The sequence below is a fragment of the Hyperoodon ampullatus genome, assembly GCF_949752795.1.
Source record: "Hyperoodon ampullatus genome assembly, chromosome: 5".
Lineage (NCBI taxonomy): Eukaryota > Metazoa > Chordata > Mammalia > Artiodactyla > Ziphiidae > Hyperoodon > Hyperoodon ampullatus.
This window is the reverse complement of record NC_136918.1, coordinates 45,122,809-45,139,447: the sequence shown is the minus strand read 5'-3', so window position 1 is coordinate 45,139,447 and position 16,639 is coordinate 45,122,809. Positions and strand designations below refer to the sequence as shown.

The window sequence follows — 16,639 nt, the reverse complement described above, 5'->3', positions numbered from 1 at the left end:
CCGCAGAGTGGCTGGGCCCGTGAGCCATGGCCGCTGAGCCTGCGCGTCTGGAGCCTGTGCTCCACAACGGGAGAGGCCACAACAGTGAGAGGCCCGCGTACTGCAAAAAAATAAATAAATAAAAGATAAAATAGAATTATCCCTCAGTTATTCTCAGGAAATGACAAAATGAAAAAAAGCATTCAGAGGTATACTGGATGATATTGGAGTGTACTAAATCCATTGTCCCAGCAAGACAGAGGAGGGATTCCCACACAGAACAGACAGACTAGAAAATGTACTGACAGTCATTTGGTTCAAGTGATTCAAGGGTTCTGCCCATCCAGATGGGTAAGAACTTCTCCAGAATATATTCGTAACATACAGTTTGCTCCATTGATATTCAATAGTCTGTTTGCAATCAGCTGAATTGTCAGGACATGCAACCAAGAGGAGATGTGACATATGTGGTAACATCAGTGCATCTGAACACAAAGAGCAGCACAGCAATCACTGTGCTTTTGAGCTGTACATGGAAATTCTATACAGTTTGTCAGCTTGTTTCCTCTGATTTATGGAAGAGGTAGGTCATCAGCAAAACAGTGCAGAAGGATCACTCTTCAGGAGACTAACAAGATGAAGAGTGGTGTCAGTGATGTGGGTTCACATGTCATTATCTACACTAATCATGTCCACAAGGGACGTAAAAGGATAACACCTGTCACAACAGCTGATCACTGTGCAGAAGAGGCGCCCTGGACAAGGGCAATCAGCATCCTCTCCCGAAGCAGCTCAGGGCTTGGCCTGAGTTCCTTGTTATTCAGTAAAATATAAATAGGATTTGCTAGGAGGCCATCCGTTTTGCAGAGTGTCCTGCTAAATCAGGGCTGGTTTGAGAACCTGATATAATTCACCTTCTAGAGCACAGAGTGTCCTTCAGGACAAGACAGTGCACACAGAAGAATAGCGTCCAAATCACCTGTTGAGAATAATTTAAAAACAATGAGGGGCTTCAGAGGACCACGCCCATTACACAAATAAACAGTAGAGTCCAGGGATGCGGCAACCAAAGGATCCATATCAGGTGTCCTTTCTACTATTTAGATGATGAGCGTTGCTTGTTTCATTCAAATGTAGGTCCTTCTGACTAAATTTTTTAATGAGGGTTCCAGGAACTAAGGCCACCAGGGCAATGGCCAACAGCTTAAAGGCAGTTTCCCAGGAGAAAAGAGTATCCAGAGAAGTCAGGGTTGACAGGATGGAGCCCGTCTGCACACAGATGAAATTATATGGGATCAAACCTTGAAGGAGAAAAGGGAAAGAGCCTGTTACTGGGGAGCAGGAAAATGAAGAACAACAGTCCTTCAGAAATGTCACCAGGAATTCACAACAGTGACTCCAGTTTTGTACTGTTTTTGCCCAATTCCTGGCCTCTAAACATATTACCTCTTTCCCTTCTTTTCCACTCTTTCACCTCCTTTCCTCACTTCCCACATACATTTGTCTCATTCAGCAAAAGGACTTGAGATGGTTCACAAAATATATATACTACAGTAAGATTAGACATTTTTTTAAATAGGAAAAAACAAAATGAATGAAGAATAAAACAAAATGAGAGAAGAATAAACAAAGTACAGTTAGTACTTAAGCAAAAATGCATAAAGTTCACTCATTTGCTAGAGGTGTCCCCAAATTTGGTTCTGAGCGCCCAACAGCCAAAGTAAAGAGAAGCACCAGCATAATGAGATTTACAGTATGCCTGTGATAAAAACAGGTTTCTTAGAAGCAGTAGTACTATTCATGTTCTGTACTGTCTGTAAGAGGTCATCAAATCCACTGGATCCCACAAAGTCTGACTGGTAGCTAGAGAGGCTGGTTGTATAACAAACCCCTGGTGAAGTTGTTAAAAACACATCCTCAGGTAACACCCCAAGGATTCTGGTTACCTGGGTGTGGGGTAGAACCCAGGAACCTGCATTCTAACAGCCTCTCCTGACCCCCGCTCCCAAGATTCTGATTGGTTTGGGACCCCCTGATGATCCACTCCTCTAGTAGATGATACCTCAAGATCATAGACTCATGAAGGTCACACAGCTTTTCAGAAGGGTAACTAGAATCTCGGTCTCCGGAGTCTTTCCAAGCCTCGTGCCACCTGGGTGATTACAGGCTGCTAACAGAGGTGCTGAGGCATGCTGTCTAAAAGCCTGTCTGACAGAATTAGCTGTGGTAGATTCTGCTTCAATTTAAGATCTCAACTTCTCTCAGGAATTCCCTATTAATAGCAGCTGCTCAACCACAGATTTGTCATGTTTGACCTAGAGCTCTGAGTAGCCTTCCCTTCCATGTTCTAAAGAAGGGTTAAGAGAGGCGATCCTTGCCTTAGGCTTAGAGAGCGTGGTTTGCTTTCAGTGTGGAGAAAGTAATAGTCAGTGATTTTACAGGCTGTTAGCAATTTTACCATTCAGATGGAAGTGGTTCAAAGCTCATACTTAGAGAAACACTGCTCTAGTCCTAGCCCCTCATTTAGCTAAGTGGCCCATGAGGGTAAGGAGCTTGTTGAAGGTCATACAATTGTCAAAAGGCAAGAAGGAACCGCACTAGTACCAGCTCTTGCTAAGGCAGATCTTAATCAAAACAGGGGCCAAAGCCAAACAGGAAGCCCCTTGCTCTGACCCTTCCCCTGCCTCCACTTGCCTTCTGCCCACGTCCCCTCACTCCAACTCTGCTTTTACTGAGCCCTTACTATGAGCCAAGATGTGTGTGTTACACAGATTACTCTTCTAATCCCAGGGCCTGGCACAGTGCTTGGCACACAATAGGCATTAAATACAGTTACAGAATGAACAATCCCTATTTTTTCCAGAAGTATTTTTATGGGTTTTCATGTTCAAGCCCGAGTAGATCTGCAGTCAGGAACAATTACTTTAGATAAGGCCTTTCGATGCTCTTCATGAGCTTGTGCTCGCAGAGGCAGGCACATGCCCAGGACAACTGTGAGAGTCAAACTTACACACCACGTCTTACCTATAAGAACAGAGAAGAAAAACTGCACGATGGGGATGTTCAGAATTGGGGCCGAGAGGTTCAAGAACCAGTTTGGCGTCATGGGGAAAAGTCTCAAAAACAGTAAGAAAAAAAACAAGCTGTTTCTGTTCTCCTCCACCTGTAGCCAAAGAAGACAAGGCCATTAAGAAGCAGAAAGAGTCTCCAGGTATTGAAAATCTGTTGGTGCCAGGCACTGTTCTACATACTTTACATATTCTATAAATTCCAGGGCAGAGATTCTTTTCCTCATTTTTAAAATGGAGGTACCTGAGGCTCAGAAAAGTCAGGAACCTGCCCAAAGACACAGAGCTGGTAGTGATGGAGCTGGGATTTGAGCTCAGATCTGTGTCTCCTGGAGACACCAACAGGACCCCTGGGACATCCTGAGGCAGGACAGAGGACCACTGTGGGAGATCTCTGCCCCTACTCCCCTCAGGGCCACGTGGTAACTTTCTGGGGGCCCGGCACTTAGATGTACCCCCTCGCCTTACCTTCCTCTGCAGCAGGGCCACTCTGTCAGGAAAATAGGAGACCACCAGCTGTTTGCCAAAAACACTGGAGAGCAGGTAGCAGCACGTGGCACCCACCGAGGTCAGCACACAGCACAGCAGAAGCCCCAGCCATGGCCCAAACAAAGCACCAGCTAAAACATTCTGCAAAGAAAACAAATCCTCTGCCATGAGAACATCTGGCAGCTACCAGCCATCTTGTCCTGGAGCCCAAGAGTCCTAGGTTCCCTCCTCCTTCAGTGGTTTTCCTGGAGAAAACCTAACTCCCACTCTAAAGAGATGAATGAAAAGTGATGAAGGGGCTTCCCTGGTGGCACAGTGGTTAAGAATCCGCCTGCCAATGCAGGGGACATGGGTTCAAGCCCTGGTCCAGAAGATCCCACATGCCATGGAGCAACTAAGCCCATGTTCCACAACTACTGAGCCTGCGCTCTAGAGCCCGCGAGCCACAACTACTGAAGCCCACGTGCCACAACTACTGAAGCCTGCGCGCCTAGAGCCTGTGCTCCGCAACAAGAGAAGCCACCGCAATGAGAAGCCCGCACACCGCAATGAAGAGTAGCCCCTGCTCGCCGCAACTAGAGAAAGCCCATGTGCAGCAATGAAGACCCAACACAACCAAAAATAAATAATTTTTTTAAAGAAAAAAAGTGATGAAGGAGCTGGAAACTACAGCCCCGGCCTCGGTCTCCTCACCTTTGAAACTGGGAAGAAGATTAAAACCTCAGCGGGCAAGACAGAATTAAATGGGGAAATCTGTGTATACAGCCCCCAGCCTGCCACTTGGGCTGTGAAAGGCCCTGCCAGCCCTGGTGGCCTGGGAAGAGGCAGCAATGAAGCTCACAAGTTATTTCTGCTACTTTAAATAAACACAAACCATGAATTTTCCCTCAGTAAGACCTCATAAGCTTTAGAAAATGTCTCATGTCTTTCCTGCCTGCAGGAATTACTTCTCTGTAATGCTACCACTGGGGGTTCCATGTTGACCAGAGTTCTAGCTGACACTCAAAAAAGCCTTAGATTGACAAAAATGGAAAAGTGAACTAATACTTCCTAAGTGCAGTTTGGCTGGTAGACATCATCCTGCCAAACATGGGATCCAAAAGAGAAAGTAAAAGGGGAACCTGGAAGTGAGAAGGTAGGGATCTCCTCAGCACCTACTTTGTGCTTGACTACAGGTCTGATTTAATCCCCACTATGACCCTGTTTAGTATACCATCCTCACCCCTTCTATAGGTGCAAGATTAAGTATCGTGCCCAAAGTCACACAAGGCAGAGACAGGATTCACCTCCAGGTAGCAGCTGGCTCTTCGCCCTGAAGAGGGATCAGCTCAAGAGAGAAAGAGGTACAGGGGCAGCCCCAGGAGTCAGTCCCTGACCTCAAGCACCATACACACCCCCATCTCTCTTGGCAGAATGTGTTTGCTTTTCTTCCAGTTTCTAGCAAACTGCTTAGGCGGATCCAGCCTGAGCTGAATGTTGGGGCCGGAGGGAGAAGCAGGGCAGAAGGAAGCTTTCAAGTCTTCCTGCTCAGTCACCCAATCATTCAGCAAGTGCTGAGGGCTGTTGTGTGCCAGGCAGCGCACCATCACCGTGCCAGCCCCTCTGCACCCACTGTGTCATTTAATCCTCCCATGTAACAATCCTAGGGGGTTACATAGGAGAATGCCGGTTCTACAGATGAGGCAACAGTGTTAGAGAAGTTAAATGACTTGCTCAGGGTTACACAGCTGGGATTCAAACCTACCCAAAGCCATAACAGATATATACATTTATACCAACCAGCTTAAAATGCTGCTGGGAGGACAGCACAGATTCTTCTGTATCGTGGGAGATGGCAACTGATGAGAAGCATCCAAGAGCCCAAGCACAAGCCCAGGTCTAGCACTGTGGCTCCCGAGAGCCAGGGGGCCACCTGGAAAACCACAATGACTCGTCCTCTCCACACAGGGAGACTTCAAACATTTATGAAGGCACTACCCTGGGCCAGGCAAAGAAGCACATAGGCTGAGAATAAGGAACAGGTCCTGACCTCAAGGAACTCACAGACTAGTGGAGAAAACAGATTTTAAAAGAAACACCAACATGCGGAGGGGGAGAGGTCTCAAGGACAGTGCTCCACACCTATCAAATCCTTAGAAACAAAAGCAGCATACCTAAGAGGAAAGGCAGGCCCTGGAGCTGGGCGGATGTGGGTTCAGACCTCAGCCCAACCCCCTCCTCGCCTTGTCACCTGGACAGTTACTTAACTTCTCGCGATTCATTTCCTTATCTGTAAAATGTGGATAAAAGTGCCCATTGTTGGCTCTTAGGAGAATTAAATAAGGTCTTGCAGGTAAAGCAACTAGGACAGTGCCTGACACAGGGAAAGCTGTCAACAAATGGTAGCCACAGTCGTCTGTCCTCTGGACTGTAGGATCTGCAGCCTAAGGGCCCCTCTACAAAGACAGAAGGTGGATTCCCAGGAGGCAGGCACAGGAGGAGGGCAGGATACTGACCAGGAAGCTGGAGCCAGGGATGGCAAAGCCCTGTTTGTAGAGGTAGGCACTGCAGAAAAGCAGGAACACGTAGGCCTGATGCTCCTTCCGGTACTCTCGAAGGACCTCGGAGAGTTCCCGCAGCTCAGCCAGGTCCGAGGGGAACCACAGTGACCTGAGATTTGGAAAAGCAGATGGAAACAAGAGTCCAGATCAGCCTAATACCTAATAAAGTCACTTGTTGTGTCTTCTTTCCAAAGTAGGTTTATAAATGTGCCCATCATCTGGTCTGCTGGGAACACACACTTAATGGGAGGCCAGAAAAATGGATGACCTGATATAACACAGCAGAGGCAAGGAGAAGAGCCTTGGTTTGGAAGCAAGGGACCTGGCATAGCATCTCAACTCTGCTACTGTCCAGTTGTGTGATCTCAGGCTAGTCCCTGAGCCTCAGTTTCCTTATCGGAAAAATGAGGGGTTGAAGGTGGATAATCATTAAGTTCCCTCTTAGCTCTCAGGTTTTATGAACTATTCTTAAGAGGCAAATGGATTAATTTCTAGGCAAGTACTAAACGTCCTAAACTGCCTTTCTTTCTAGGAGTACCCCCTCCCCCTAAGCTTTAGGCCAAGGACAATTCAAACTTCACACTGCTCCGAAGGTACTAGGTAAAATGACTGCTTTATCAGTCACAAAAGAGCCAATTAAAGATTCCCTGGGAAAGTATATTTGTCCATACCATAAACATAATCTTCTTGGTAATATGTCAGGCTTGGAACCAACCCTTTCAAAGAGCTGCTTTTCACCCTGCCTCTCTATATGATCCTCAGTGCACTCTGAACCCTGTACAAGGGTTACAGTGTAAAGGCTACCTTGCCTTTGCCAGCTGAACAACTCTTAAATCCATCAATGATCAATTATAAGCAAACCCTCCTGGTTCTCATCAGAATATTTCTCTTAGTATGTCTAACACCCACAGCAGAGTCTTCCCAGCTAGAGTAAAAGAATACAGTCACTGAAAACAGCTGTCCTAATATTCAAACATCAGTAACATCCTTGACACACTTCCATTAACTTTATAAACAGTATGCTGGTTTATCACGACAAATCAGCCCGGTAGGTATTTGTACTGCCTCCTGCCTCAACCTGTCAGGGAGTAAAAGGAAAAGAGCAGAGACAGCCAAGAAAAGACAGCAGATAATTAATTAGTGAATAATTTAAAGTTGTCCATCAACGTTTCTCCTGAAGACCGGATGCCTTTTATAAAGCCCCAAGGGCAGACCTGACAGAAGTGTAGTGAAGTGAAGCGGGGAGGACGATAGAGTGAGGCTGAGAGCAGTCGTTACGAAGGGGCTGCGGGTCCACAAAGAGGCGAAGGTCGGATGCAAACGGGGATCAGGGCTGGGCCTGGGAAGGCGACGGGAACACCGCTCAAGAGGCGATCCAATGGCGGGAACAGAGGTGCTCCAGCAGGATCCGCCCAAGGTAAGGCGCCGCGTTTCCCTCCGCAAATCACCACCCCAAAGACACCAGACAGCACTCCCGCGCAGACGGCAGCACGCAGGTCCCAGACAGGGCCAGGCCCCGCTCTCGTCCACCCGGTCTGCCCAAGACCGTGTAGACGCGGCCCAATCTTAAGTCCCAGAACTGAGCCCCAAATCCAAGCCCCCGATCCAGGAACCCGAAAATCCGATTCCCAGACCCCATCCTCGACCTGGCTCCCTTCCTCTGACCCGAACCCCGGTCCCCGTCACCGCCGCCACGCACCTGTCTCCAGCCTCCTTGGCTGTGCCCAGTGTCGACCCGCGGGGCAGTCGCGTCGACAGCAAGTACAGGGCGAAGGTGCAGCCGGCGAAGACCAGGAGGAGGCCGAGCACGGGGCGCATCTCGGCGCCAGCACCCGGACCCGCCCCGCCGCAGAGGAGCCTGGAAGCAGCGCCAGGAACCTCGCTGCCAGCAGACTGCTACAGCGGAGCGCGTTAGTGGACGGACGGGGGCGGGGGTCCGCTCCAGGCCCCGCCCCCATATCCTGGCCCCACCCCCGGCTCGGATTGCGCTGGCAGTTGGCTCCAGAGTCCAGCAGAAAGCTGTCTGGCAGCCCTGTGCGCTTGCGTCTGCCCTCCTTCCGCCTGTATCCTCCTTCCGCCTGTATATCTTTTTCCTACGTTTGTCTCGTTCTCCACTTATTTGCAGGCTCTCTGCCAGGCGGTAGGTGGTCCAGGGTGAATCACCAGCCCTGCCCACAGCGAGCTTGCAGTCTAGTGGTCAAGACGGCCTTGTCGACCACCAGGTGTAACACAAAGCAAATGCAGCCCGCGTAGAACCAGCGGCTCCAATCCAGTGCGGTGGGATAGTCAAAGCGACCACGGAAATAAGGAGAATTTCCTTTTATTGAACGCCTACTATGTGCCCATTATCCTTAATCCTCACAACAATTCTGCAAGGTTGGTATTTTTGTCTTTATTTAACAGATGAAAAATCCAAGTCTCAGAAAGATTAAGTGACATTCCCCAAGAGAGTCACAATTAGAATCCAAGTCACCCTGGGTTCAAAACTAGTGGTCTTGCACTGAGTGGATTCATGGAAGAGGTGGGGTTTGAGTTTACCATAAAGGATGAGCAAGATTTCCACAACAGAGACAGGAGGGAGAAGGTGAGCTGGGGGCCCCAATAAGGCACTAGCATCCAGTTTCCGTGAAGCCTAAAGGTGTGTGAGAAATGAGTGAGAAGGTGGGAACAAACTGGAAAGCATGGAAAGGCAGCTAAGGAGTTGGATTTTTTTTATATATATATTGTACATGGGGAGACACCAATAGAGGCGTTTAAGCAAGAGAATGATGTAGTTCCCATTTTAGGATGTGTTGCCCTGGCAGGGGATTAGACTACATTCTGAGTTTGTAGCAGCAGCCGTCTTGGTGAGAAAGGAATCAGTCCTGAGCCAGGACCACAGCAGTGGGGAGGAAGGAAGACAGACTCGGAGGAGTTGAGTTCGTAGGATATAGCTGATTAAATGGAGAATGACAGGATTCCAAAATGTCACAAGCCTGGAAAACAGAAACCGTCCTTGTATCATTCCAAGCCCCTCCTGGGCCAAATAAAGAGCACCTGTCAGAAGTCAAAGTGCACAAAGTCCTAGCAATTCCACGTCCAGGAATTTAACCTATAGATATGCCTTGTAGGTAGACAAAGATGTATGTTCAAGGGTATTCTCTCAACTTTGTTTTGATATGAGGATATTGGGAACAGCCTAAATGCCCATCATTTGGGACTATTGAGGTTAATTATTGTATATTCACAAATGGAACACTAAGTAGCTTTCTGAAAGAAGGAGACAACTTTATGTATCCTGATACAGTACAGTAGCCAGATAGGTGGCTAGGATAAAAATCAAACAAGTTGCAGTGTTAGACTATACTATGACTCATTTGTAAGAAGAAAAAAAAAAGATATACTTTTCAAAATACTGAAGTATTTATGAATGAAATGACTCAATGTCTGACATTTGCATTAAAATAATGGGATGGGAGTGTAGTGAGTAGGGATATAAATAAAACAGGATTGGCCATTAAAGTGATAATTGCTGAAGCTGGATGATAAGCACATGGAGGTGGATTTTATACCATTTCTCCTATTTCTGTGTATGTGTAAAATTTTCCAGTTTACAATGTGGGTGGGGAAATGTTCTCAGCCTTCCAGTCTCATTTTCTGCCTTCAAGTCTCCCATTCCAGCTAAACATGCACAGTGTATGCACCATGTTCGTTTGTGCCTCTGACAACACTCTTCCCTGGGAAACTTCTCTGCCTGAAAATCCCTACTCTTTCAGCAACACCCAGGGCAGTTGTCACCTCCTCTGAGAAGGCTTCTTCAGCTCCTACAGTCAGAAAGGTTGTGCCTTCTCTGTGCTCGGGGCTGCCTGCGGAGTGTCTATATTCCTGTGATTGCAAATACTGTGCTCCAGTGTCATCATTCATCTCCTCAGGAGACAGTGAACACTTCTGTAAATGAGACAAGGTCTCACCATCCCATGTCTATCCACTCTTAGCCCTGTGCTTGGCTTATTATTGGCACTTAATAATAGTTTGTTAAAATAATGGACCGGGTCTGCAGAGGAAGTGGTTGGTTGTTTGGTGTGGAACGTGCTGATTTTGAGAAGTCAGAGGAGTACAGGAGGAGAGAAAGTGAATGAATAACGATATTGAGCTTGTGCTAGAAGTGTGCAGAGCAGAGAACAAGAAGAAAAGCTCCTGCTCTCAAGGACTTCACTTTGCCTTTGGTTGGGGGAGAGGATGGAGAGAGTTATAATTATAGAGCACGTTGGTGCCACAGAGGAAACAGACGTGGCTAAGCTTCCAGAGAAGCAAGTGTCATCATCCCTCTTATGGACGAGTGTCTGAGCAGGTGTTCAGATGGAGTCACTTTGAGGGCTGATGAAGCCCACAGCTGTGAGTGCTGAGCAGGACTGAGCCCTCATCGGCCCCTCCCGAGCCCATGCTCTTTGCTGTGCCCCACACTGCCTCTCAACAAGCAGGTGAAGATCCAGAGCTCGGGTTGAACATTCAGATTTAGAGGTCATCTGTCTAGAGGAGACAGTTGAAATGGGAGGAGGGAAGGGCTCTTAGGGAGACAGACCATGAGAGGGAACGTAACAGCAGCTGACATTCACTGAGTCTAGGCACACTCACCCCACAGGAAGACTTTTACACGCACGAATGCATTTATTATATAACAACCTTCATGAGGCAGGGGCTCCTAACAGCCCCCACTTTACAGTCCAGAGAATGGAAACTTAGGCAGAGTGAAGTCAGTCGACAGAGGTCACACCCCAGCAAACAGCAGAGCCTAACCACTTACCCTACACTGCCTTTTTCGGAGAGAAGACTGAGATCAGAAGCCTGGTAAGAAAATAGTGGAACTGGTGAAAGAGAACAAGATTTCATTCAGGGATGTTGGATGAGAGATAGGGTGGTGGGGGAAGAGTGCACTGGGGGCCCAAGAAAGACTGTTAGAAAGGAACCAGTGCACAGTGTCAGAGTCCATGGGAAAATCCAGCGAGGAGACCTGAGGGATTGTGGGACTCGGCCAACACCAGGTGACAAGGGACCTTTGACAGAGCTCTTCTGGGAGATGCAAACCTGATTGGCTACAGGCTCACTGCCCAAGCCCCTGCTTGCTGCTCCTGACTTACCCCCCTGGCCTCCTGTTCTGATTCCTCCTGCTCAACCTGTCTGTTTTGGGGAAGGGGCCCTGTTCCCCACTCTCAGCCCGCCTCTCCCCAACCCTCCTGACCCCCAACCCAGCACCTGCAGAGCCAGCTCTAACCAGCCGGTGTACCGCCTGCAGGCTGTACAGCTTCCCCTGAGGCCACTCACTTGCAGCACATGCCAGGCAGCTTGTAAAGGACAGCAGCAACCCTCACCAGAGACACATGCTGGACTGGGGAACAGATAGGGGCTAGTGGTTCAGGGGAGTGGGAGGAAAGAAAAGCCAAGAGGTTCTAGTGAGAGCAAATTAGCCAGCCACTCCCCATGGGTCTTTATCCTGGGGCTCAACCACGTTTCCTGGCTTAATTGGATCTGCACGGAGCAACTGAAAGGAGTAGCTCTGATCAGACCACATGGCTTTGTTTCCCGATCCCCGCTCCAATCACAACCAATGGGAACAGCATGGACACCTGCCCCAGGAGGAGGATCTGAGGGCTGGATCCTCTCCCTGAGCTTTGGGATTGGGCCACATAGTAAGTGAGTGGCCAAGGACCCAATGGTCCCAAGGACCCCAATGATCCACAGCTGCCCTGTGGAGGGAGCGGAGCTGAGTCAGAGAGATACATGGCAGAGCACGAGGGTTAGTAAAGGCCTATGGACTCTCATTGCTGAAGGTCCAGGGCATCCCCATCCCTGCCCTTCCTGAGGTCTGATGGCTCATCTCTCCCCGGGGTTCCACAAGTCCTCTGTCTAATAAAATCTGGGTAAATATGAGTGGATTTCTGTTGCTGGCATCCCAGGTCAGGAATGAGAACATGGGGCAGGGGTCTGAGGGTGGGCGGTTCTAAGTTTAGGTTTTGGGAATAAGTGTGTTGATGTCTAAAACAGAATGCAGGGGGCTCCCTCAAGTCTCTAAGGACAAATCCACTCCATTCTGTTCAACAGACAATCTATTGAGCACCTGCTTTGTGCCTGGCATTGTGTTAGGTGCCAGGGCAGCAGAGACAAATAAGCAGCAGCTGCTTTTGTGGTGCTCACAGTCTTGGAGGAGATACAGACGTGGAAACATATTACAGTATGGCTTAATACAAGCAGCGATGGTAGCACATACAGAGTGGGTGGTAGAAGGGAGTCATGGAAGAGCAAGCCTGGCTTGGAGTCACCCAGGAATGCCTGAGGGTCCTGGAGGGTTTTAGCTGAGGTGCAAAAACAGGAGCTGGGGAGAGCAAAATCTCCTAGGCTTCAGGACAGGTGGGCTTGCTAAAGGATGGTACTGGGACCACCTGGAAGTTGCGAAGAGGAGTGAAACAAGAGCCAAACTCTCTTTTTCCCAGGGAGCCTGGGAAGTGGGCAGTGGGCCTCCAGAGATAACAGAGACAAGAGTAACCAAGGTGCCTGGGAGAGAGGTCTAAGGCAGCGAAGGGTGGGCACCTCTAGGGAAATGGGCTGTGGCTGGGGGTGGAGGCCTGGTCTTTCCTCACAACCGAACATGGCTCCATAAGGCTCACAAGATAATGGGGAGTGTTCATTTAATCAGTATTTCCTGAGCACAGACTGCATTGTAGGCACCACACTAGGCACACGGCCTCTGCCTGGCAGAGCAGCCTAGTGGAGAAGACAGACAGACAGTAATCAAATAATCATACACATAAATGTAAAAAACCGCAGCTAAAACAGTGAACAGTGCTACGGAAGGACAGGTCCAGTGGGCTCTGTGGAGAAATGAGGGCCAGGAAGACTCCCCTGAGGAAGTGACCATCCAGCTAAGGTCCAAACATGGAGTGGGAAATATTGGTGAAGACAGGAGGGAACAGGGTAGGCTGCAGTTTCATTGCATCTTGGGTTGGGTATTTAGACAAATGCACTGACAAAAGGAAGGGAAGAGAGGCCAGGGTAACAAGAGACAGAGAGGAAAGTTCCAGGGGCCTTGGGAGAAAGATTGTGAGAAGAGAGTGGCCACACCTGTAACTGCCTTCATTTCACCTGATCACTGTTACATGAAACGCATTGAATTCACCTCCATTCCAGGCAACAAACTTCCTTCCTTTACTCCTTCATTTATCTATTTGTTCACCCACCCACCCACTCCCCAGTGAGCCGGGCACCGTGCTAGGAGACGCCAGCAGGAGAAGCTCAGAGACACCCACTGGCCTGAGGAGCTTCTACATTGATAGAAATGCTATTCCTGGCATTTTCTTGATGTTGTTTTGATCCCCTGCTTACCAAGGAAGGCAAAGAGCACAAAGAAGTGACTGTGCTAATCAAAATACAGGACCAATAAAACTCTAAAAAAGAAATCAGGACCTATCAGCACCGGGTTCTCTGTATCCACCACTGCTGAGGAAACATGGGAAGGAGGCTGGCTGAAAAGATGTGCAACTGGGCAGGAGCATCGCTGAGACTTACTCCTTTCAGAGTTCAGACATTCGCTGCAGGCATCCCTCACTTAAGTGGAATAGACTCTGGATTTGCTATATAGGTATAAATAAAGTGTGCCACACTGGATTACATTTACAGAGTTGCATCATTTATGAAACAGCGAGTCTGTTTCTTTAAAATACGGCTCTCCACACAGAAAGCAGTAGAAGAGCAGTCACTTGGATGGGGAGGAGGTTAGTGGACCTATGACTCAGGAATCCCAGGAACCTTCCTGCAGTGGCCACAGCTGGGGGATGGGTGGTGTCCACCCCTTTGGCTCTGTCTCCACCCTGGGCATCTGACCTCAAGTGGTTCTGACCTCTCTGACCTTGGCCCTTGGGAGGGCCTCTTGACTTGGCTGCTGTTGTCATTTCAGATTCATGGATCGCACCTCTTCCTAGGGAAGCCTGAGAATTCCTCAAACTGGAAGCTTCAGGTGCTCCAAGAGCAAACAGGTTAGTGCTTTGAATTCACATGTTGGCAAAACAAGTTATTTAGCATCGCTCCAAAAGGTTAACATTAATTACCTCTAACAGGTGGGATTATGGATAGCATATTTTCATTTTGCATCTGTGCATTTTTGAAATTTCCTTCAGTAAGTACAGATTACATTGGTAGTAAAGAAAAACAAGACATTGCTTAAGTATTGCTTAAAATGAGGGTTGCATGTAAAGTGATGCTTCTTCACCTTAAGTGAAAAACAAGCTCTGCTTTTTCTCTCCTGCCTCTCACTCTATCCCTTGTCCCTGTGAGCAAGGCTGCCCCACTGCTTCATCTGCTCTTCTTCCCTCATCCACTAGTCCCAGCAGCTGCCTTCTTGGCTGTTGGTCTGTCCCCACCTCCTCCTGCACCAGCCCCACTTTAAACAAGGCAGGAAGCCTTCCCTCTCTGTGCAGAGCCTGGAGGGATCTGGCACAGGGAACATGGGGTCGAGTCCAAAGTGATGTCTCCAGCCAGTCCTTCCCTTAAGATGCTTGGCTGGCCACTGTGATTGGCAGAAATGCCCAAGTGACAGGCAGCAGAATCGACAGTTCGGAACAAATGAGGCCCCAGGACACAGCCTAACAAGGTGCTGCGCCGTCAGGAGCCTGGCTATTTCTGACTTGCCCTATTTAGGGGCTCCCTTCCCAGGACTGTTTCATAATCCAGGGTCACTTGACATCTTGCAATATGACATCCGCAGGACATGACTGTAAAAAAACAAAACAAAAAAACCCCCTGGTTATTCCATACTTTTTATGCCTTGAGGAGAAGGCGAGGTGAAGCTTTAAAAATCCTGTAGTTGTAGTATTCTTGATGTTACTGGTACCCGGGTGTCCTGACAACAGTTACATTTGCAACTCTGGGCAAAGAATAGGTTGGAAGACTGTTTCAACATTTTCCATCAGTACAAGATCATACCGACACAACTGGGGCCTGTGAAAATAAGATGAAATACGCTTGTCAGTACAATAATAAAAATACCCCATTCTAGTAGAGTAAATTATATCATCTCTTTCAGATATAAAATTATTTAGCAATTATTTTTAATGTTCTAGGGAAATGCTTGTGCTAAATAAGCAAAGCCACATCAACAACAGCAAAAAAATCAGGGTGTAAAATTTTATTTACCATATAACTTCAACTAGGTTTAAAAACAAATAGAAAGGGACTTCCCTGGTGGCGCAGTGGTTAAGAATCCACCTGCCATCGCAGGGGACATGGGTTCAAGCCCTGGTCCGGGAAGATCCCACATGCTGCGGAGTAACTAAGCCCATGTGCCACTACTGAGCCTGCACTCTAGAGCCTGTGAGCCACAATGACTGAAGCCTGCACACCTAGAGCCCGTGCTCCACAAGAGAAGCCACCACAATGAGAAGCCTGCGCACCACAACAAAGAGTAGCCCCCGCTCACTGCAACTAGACAAAGCCCGCACGCAGCAACGAAGACCCAATGCAGCCAAAAATAAATAATTAAAAAGAAAAAGAAAAAAGATGTAATGACTATCCTCTTAGCAAAAAAAGAAAAAACTTGTATTATTACATGTTTTGAGGTATCCTAAACCTTCAGGAAAAAGGAATTTATAAAGTAGTAACTGCTCACATCATTTCCTGTCTCTGTCCACAGATTGAACACTAGGAATATATGTAGGAGTGGCATTACTCACAAAACACACACACCGTCACAGCTTTGTTCTTTCTCCCCCTCCTTGTCTCTGCCTGTCTCTCTTTCTACACACACACATGCAGTTTATTTTTTCTGGACCAATTGAGAATAGGTTGTTTACCCCTTAATACTTCAGTGTGTATTTCCTAAGAACAAGCACATTCTCAGTGCAGTTATCAAATTTAACATTGATATAGTAGTTGTATCCTGTATCAATAGAATAAAATATTCCAAATTTTCTGTACCTTTTTTAATGCTAGGCTGTGTTTTATCAATTGGCCAAATTATATGAGGGTTTCTTTTCTACAACAAATTATCAGTTTGCAAGCAGCGTGGGTAGAGTGATTAGGGAGGAATTGTGTAACTCTAAGCATATAACAACATTGTTTCTTTGGATTATTGGACCATTTGTCTTTAAGTGCATACCAGTAAATTTTTCTTGGATTACTGGGCAACTTATTTTTATCAAGTCTAGTTTTGGAAAACCCCTCACTTCTTTCATTATGATTGATGAAGTCCTGTTAAAACGTAAGACCAAGCAGATTGGACAGGAACCAATAACATCTTTGGAAAACAGGGGCTTGTCAGACGTTGCCTCAGCTCACCTCTCTGGATGGGCAAGTGACCTTAACTTCATTCGGAGAATCCTGAGCTTGTACCTTGGGCCTATTACAGAGCCTGTAGAGAACACCAAGGAAATGGCTGCCACTTTATCCAGATCTTGATTGAATCTTGCAAGCAGACTCACTTGGTGGTATTTCTGAAATGTTGTGGGTTCACTGGAAGGAAGAAATAATATATTTTTAAGTGGATGTGAATTACCAATGAAAGAAAACAGTTTTGAAGCCTACAAAATCACTCATCAG

The 16,639-nt window shown here is 47.6% G+C and overlaps 2 protein-coding genes across 3 annotated transcripts in view; both read right to left on the bottom strand.

The window, feature by feature from the left end:
- Positions 1-1,059: 1,059 nt before the first annotated feature.
- TMEM41A (transmembrane protein 41A) lies at positions 1,060-7,897 on the bottom strand (the record flags this gene model as incomplete). Its single annotated transcript, XM_079704285.1, has 5 exons — positions 7,776-7,897; positions 6,032-6,185; positions 3,516-3,677; positions 3,004-3,142; positions 1,060-1,280 (listed from the first exon to the last, which is right to left on the bottom strand). Exons 1-5 carry the CDS (start codon positions 7,892-7,894, stop codon positions 1,060-1,062), a joined length of 795 nt encoding a protein of 264 aa, XP_079560411.1. The 5' UTR covers positions 7,895-7,897.
- Positions 7,898-14,955: 7,058 nt separating this feature from the next.
- LIPH (lipase H) overlaps positions 14,956-16,639 on the bottom strand; it is a gene marked incomplete at both ends in the record, with an annotated part of 40,249 nt that continues 38,565 nt past the window's right edge. For both annotated transcript variants that reach the window (XM_079704267.1, XM_079704266.1), the window contains 2 exons: positions 14,956-15,043; positions 16,379-16,552. In XM_079704267.1, the coding sequence (XP_079560393.1) occupies positions 14,956-15,043; positions 16,379-16,552 (262 nt within the window). The remainder of the gene's footprint in view (positions 15,044-16,378; positions 16,553-16,639) is intronic.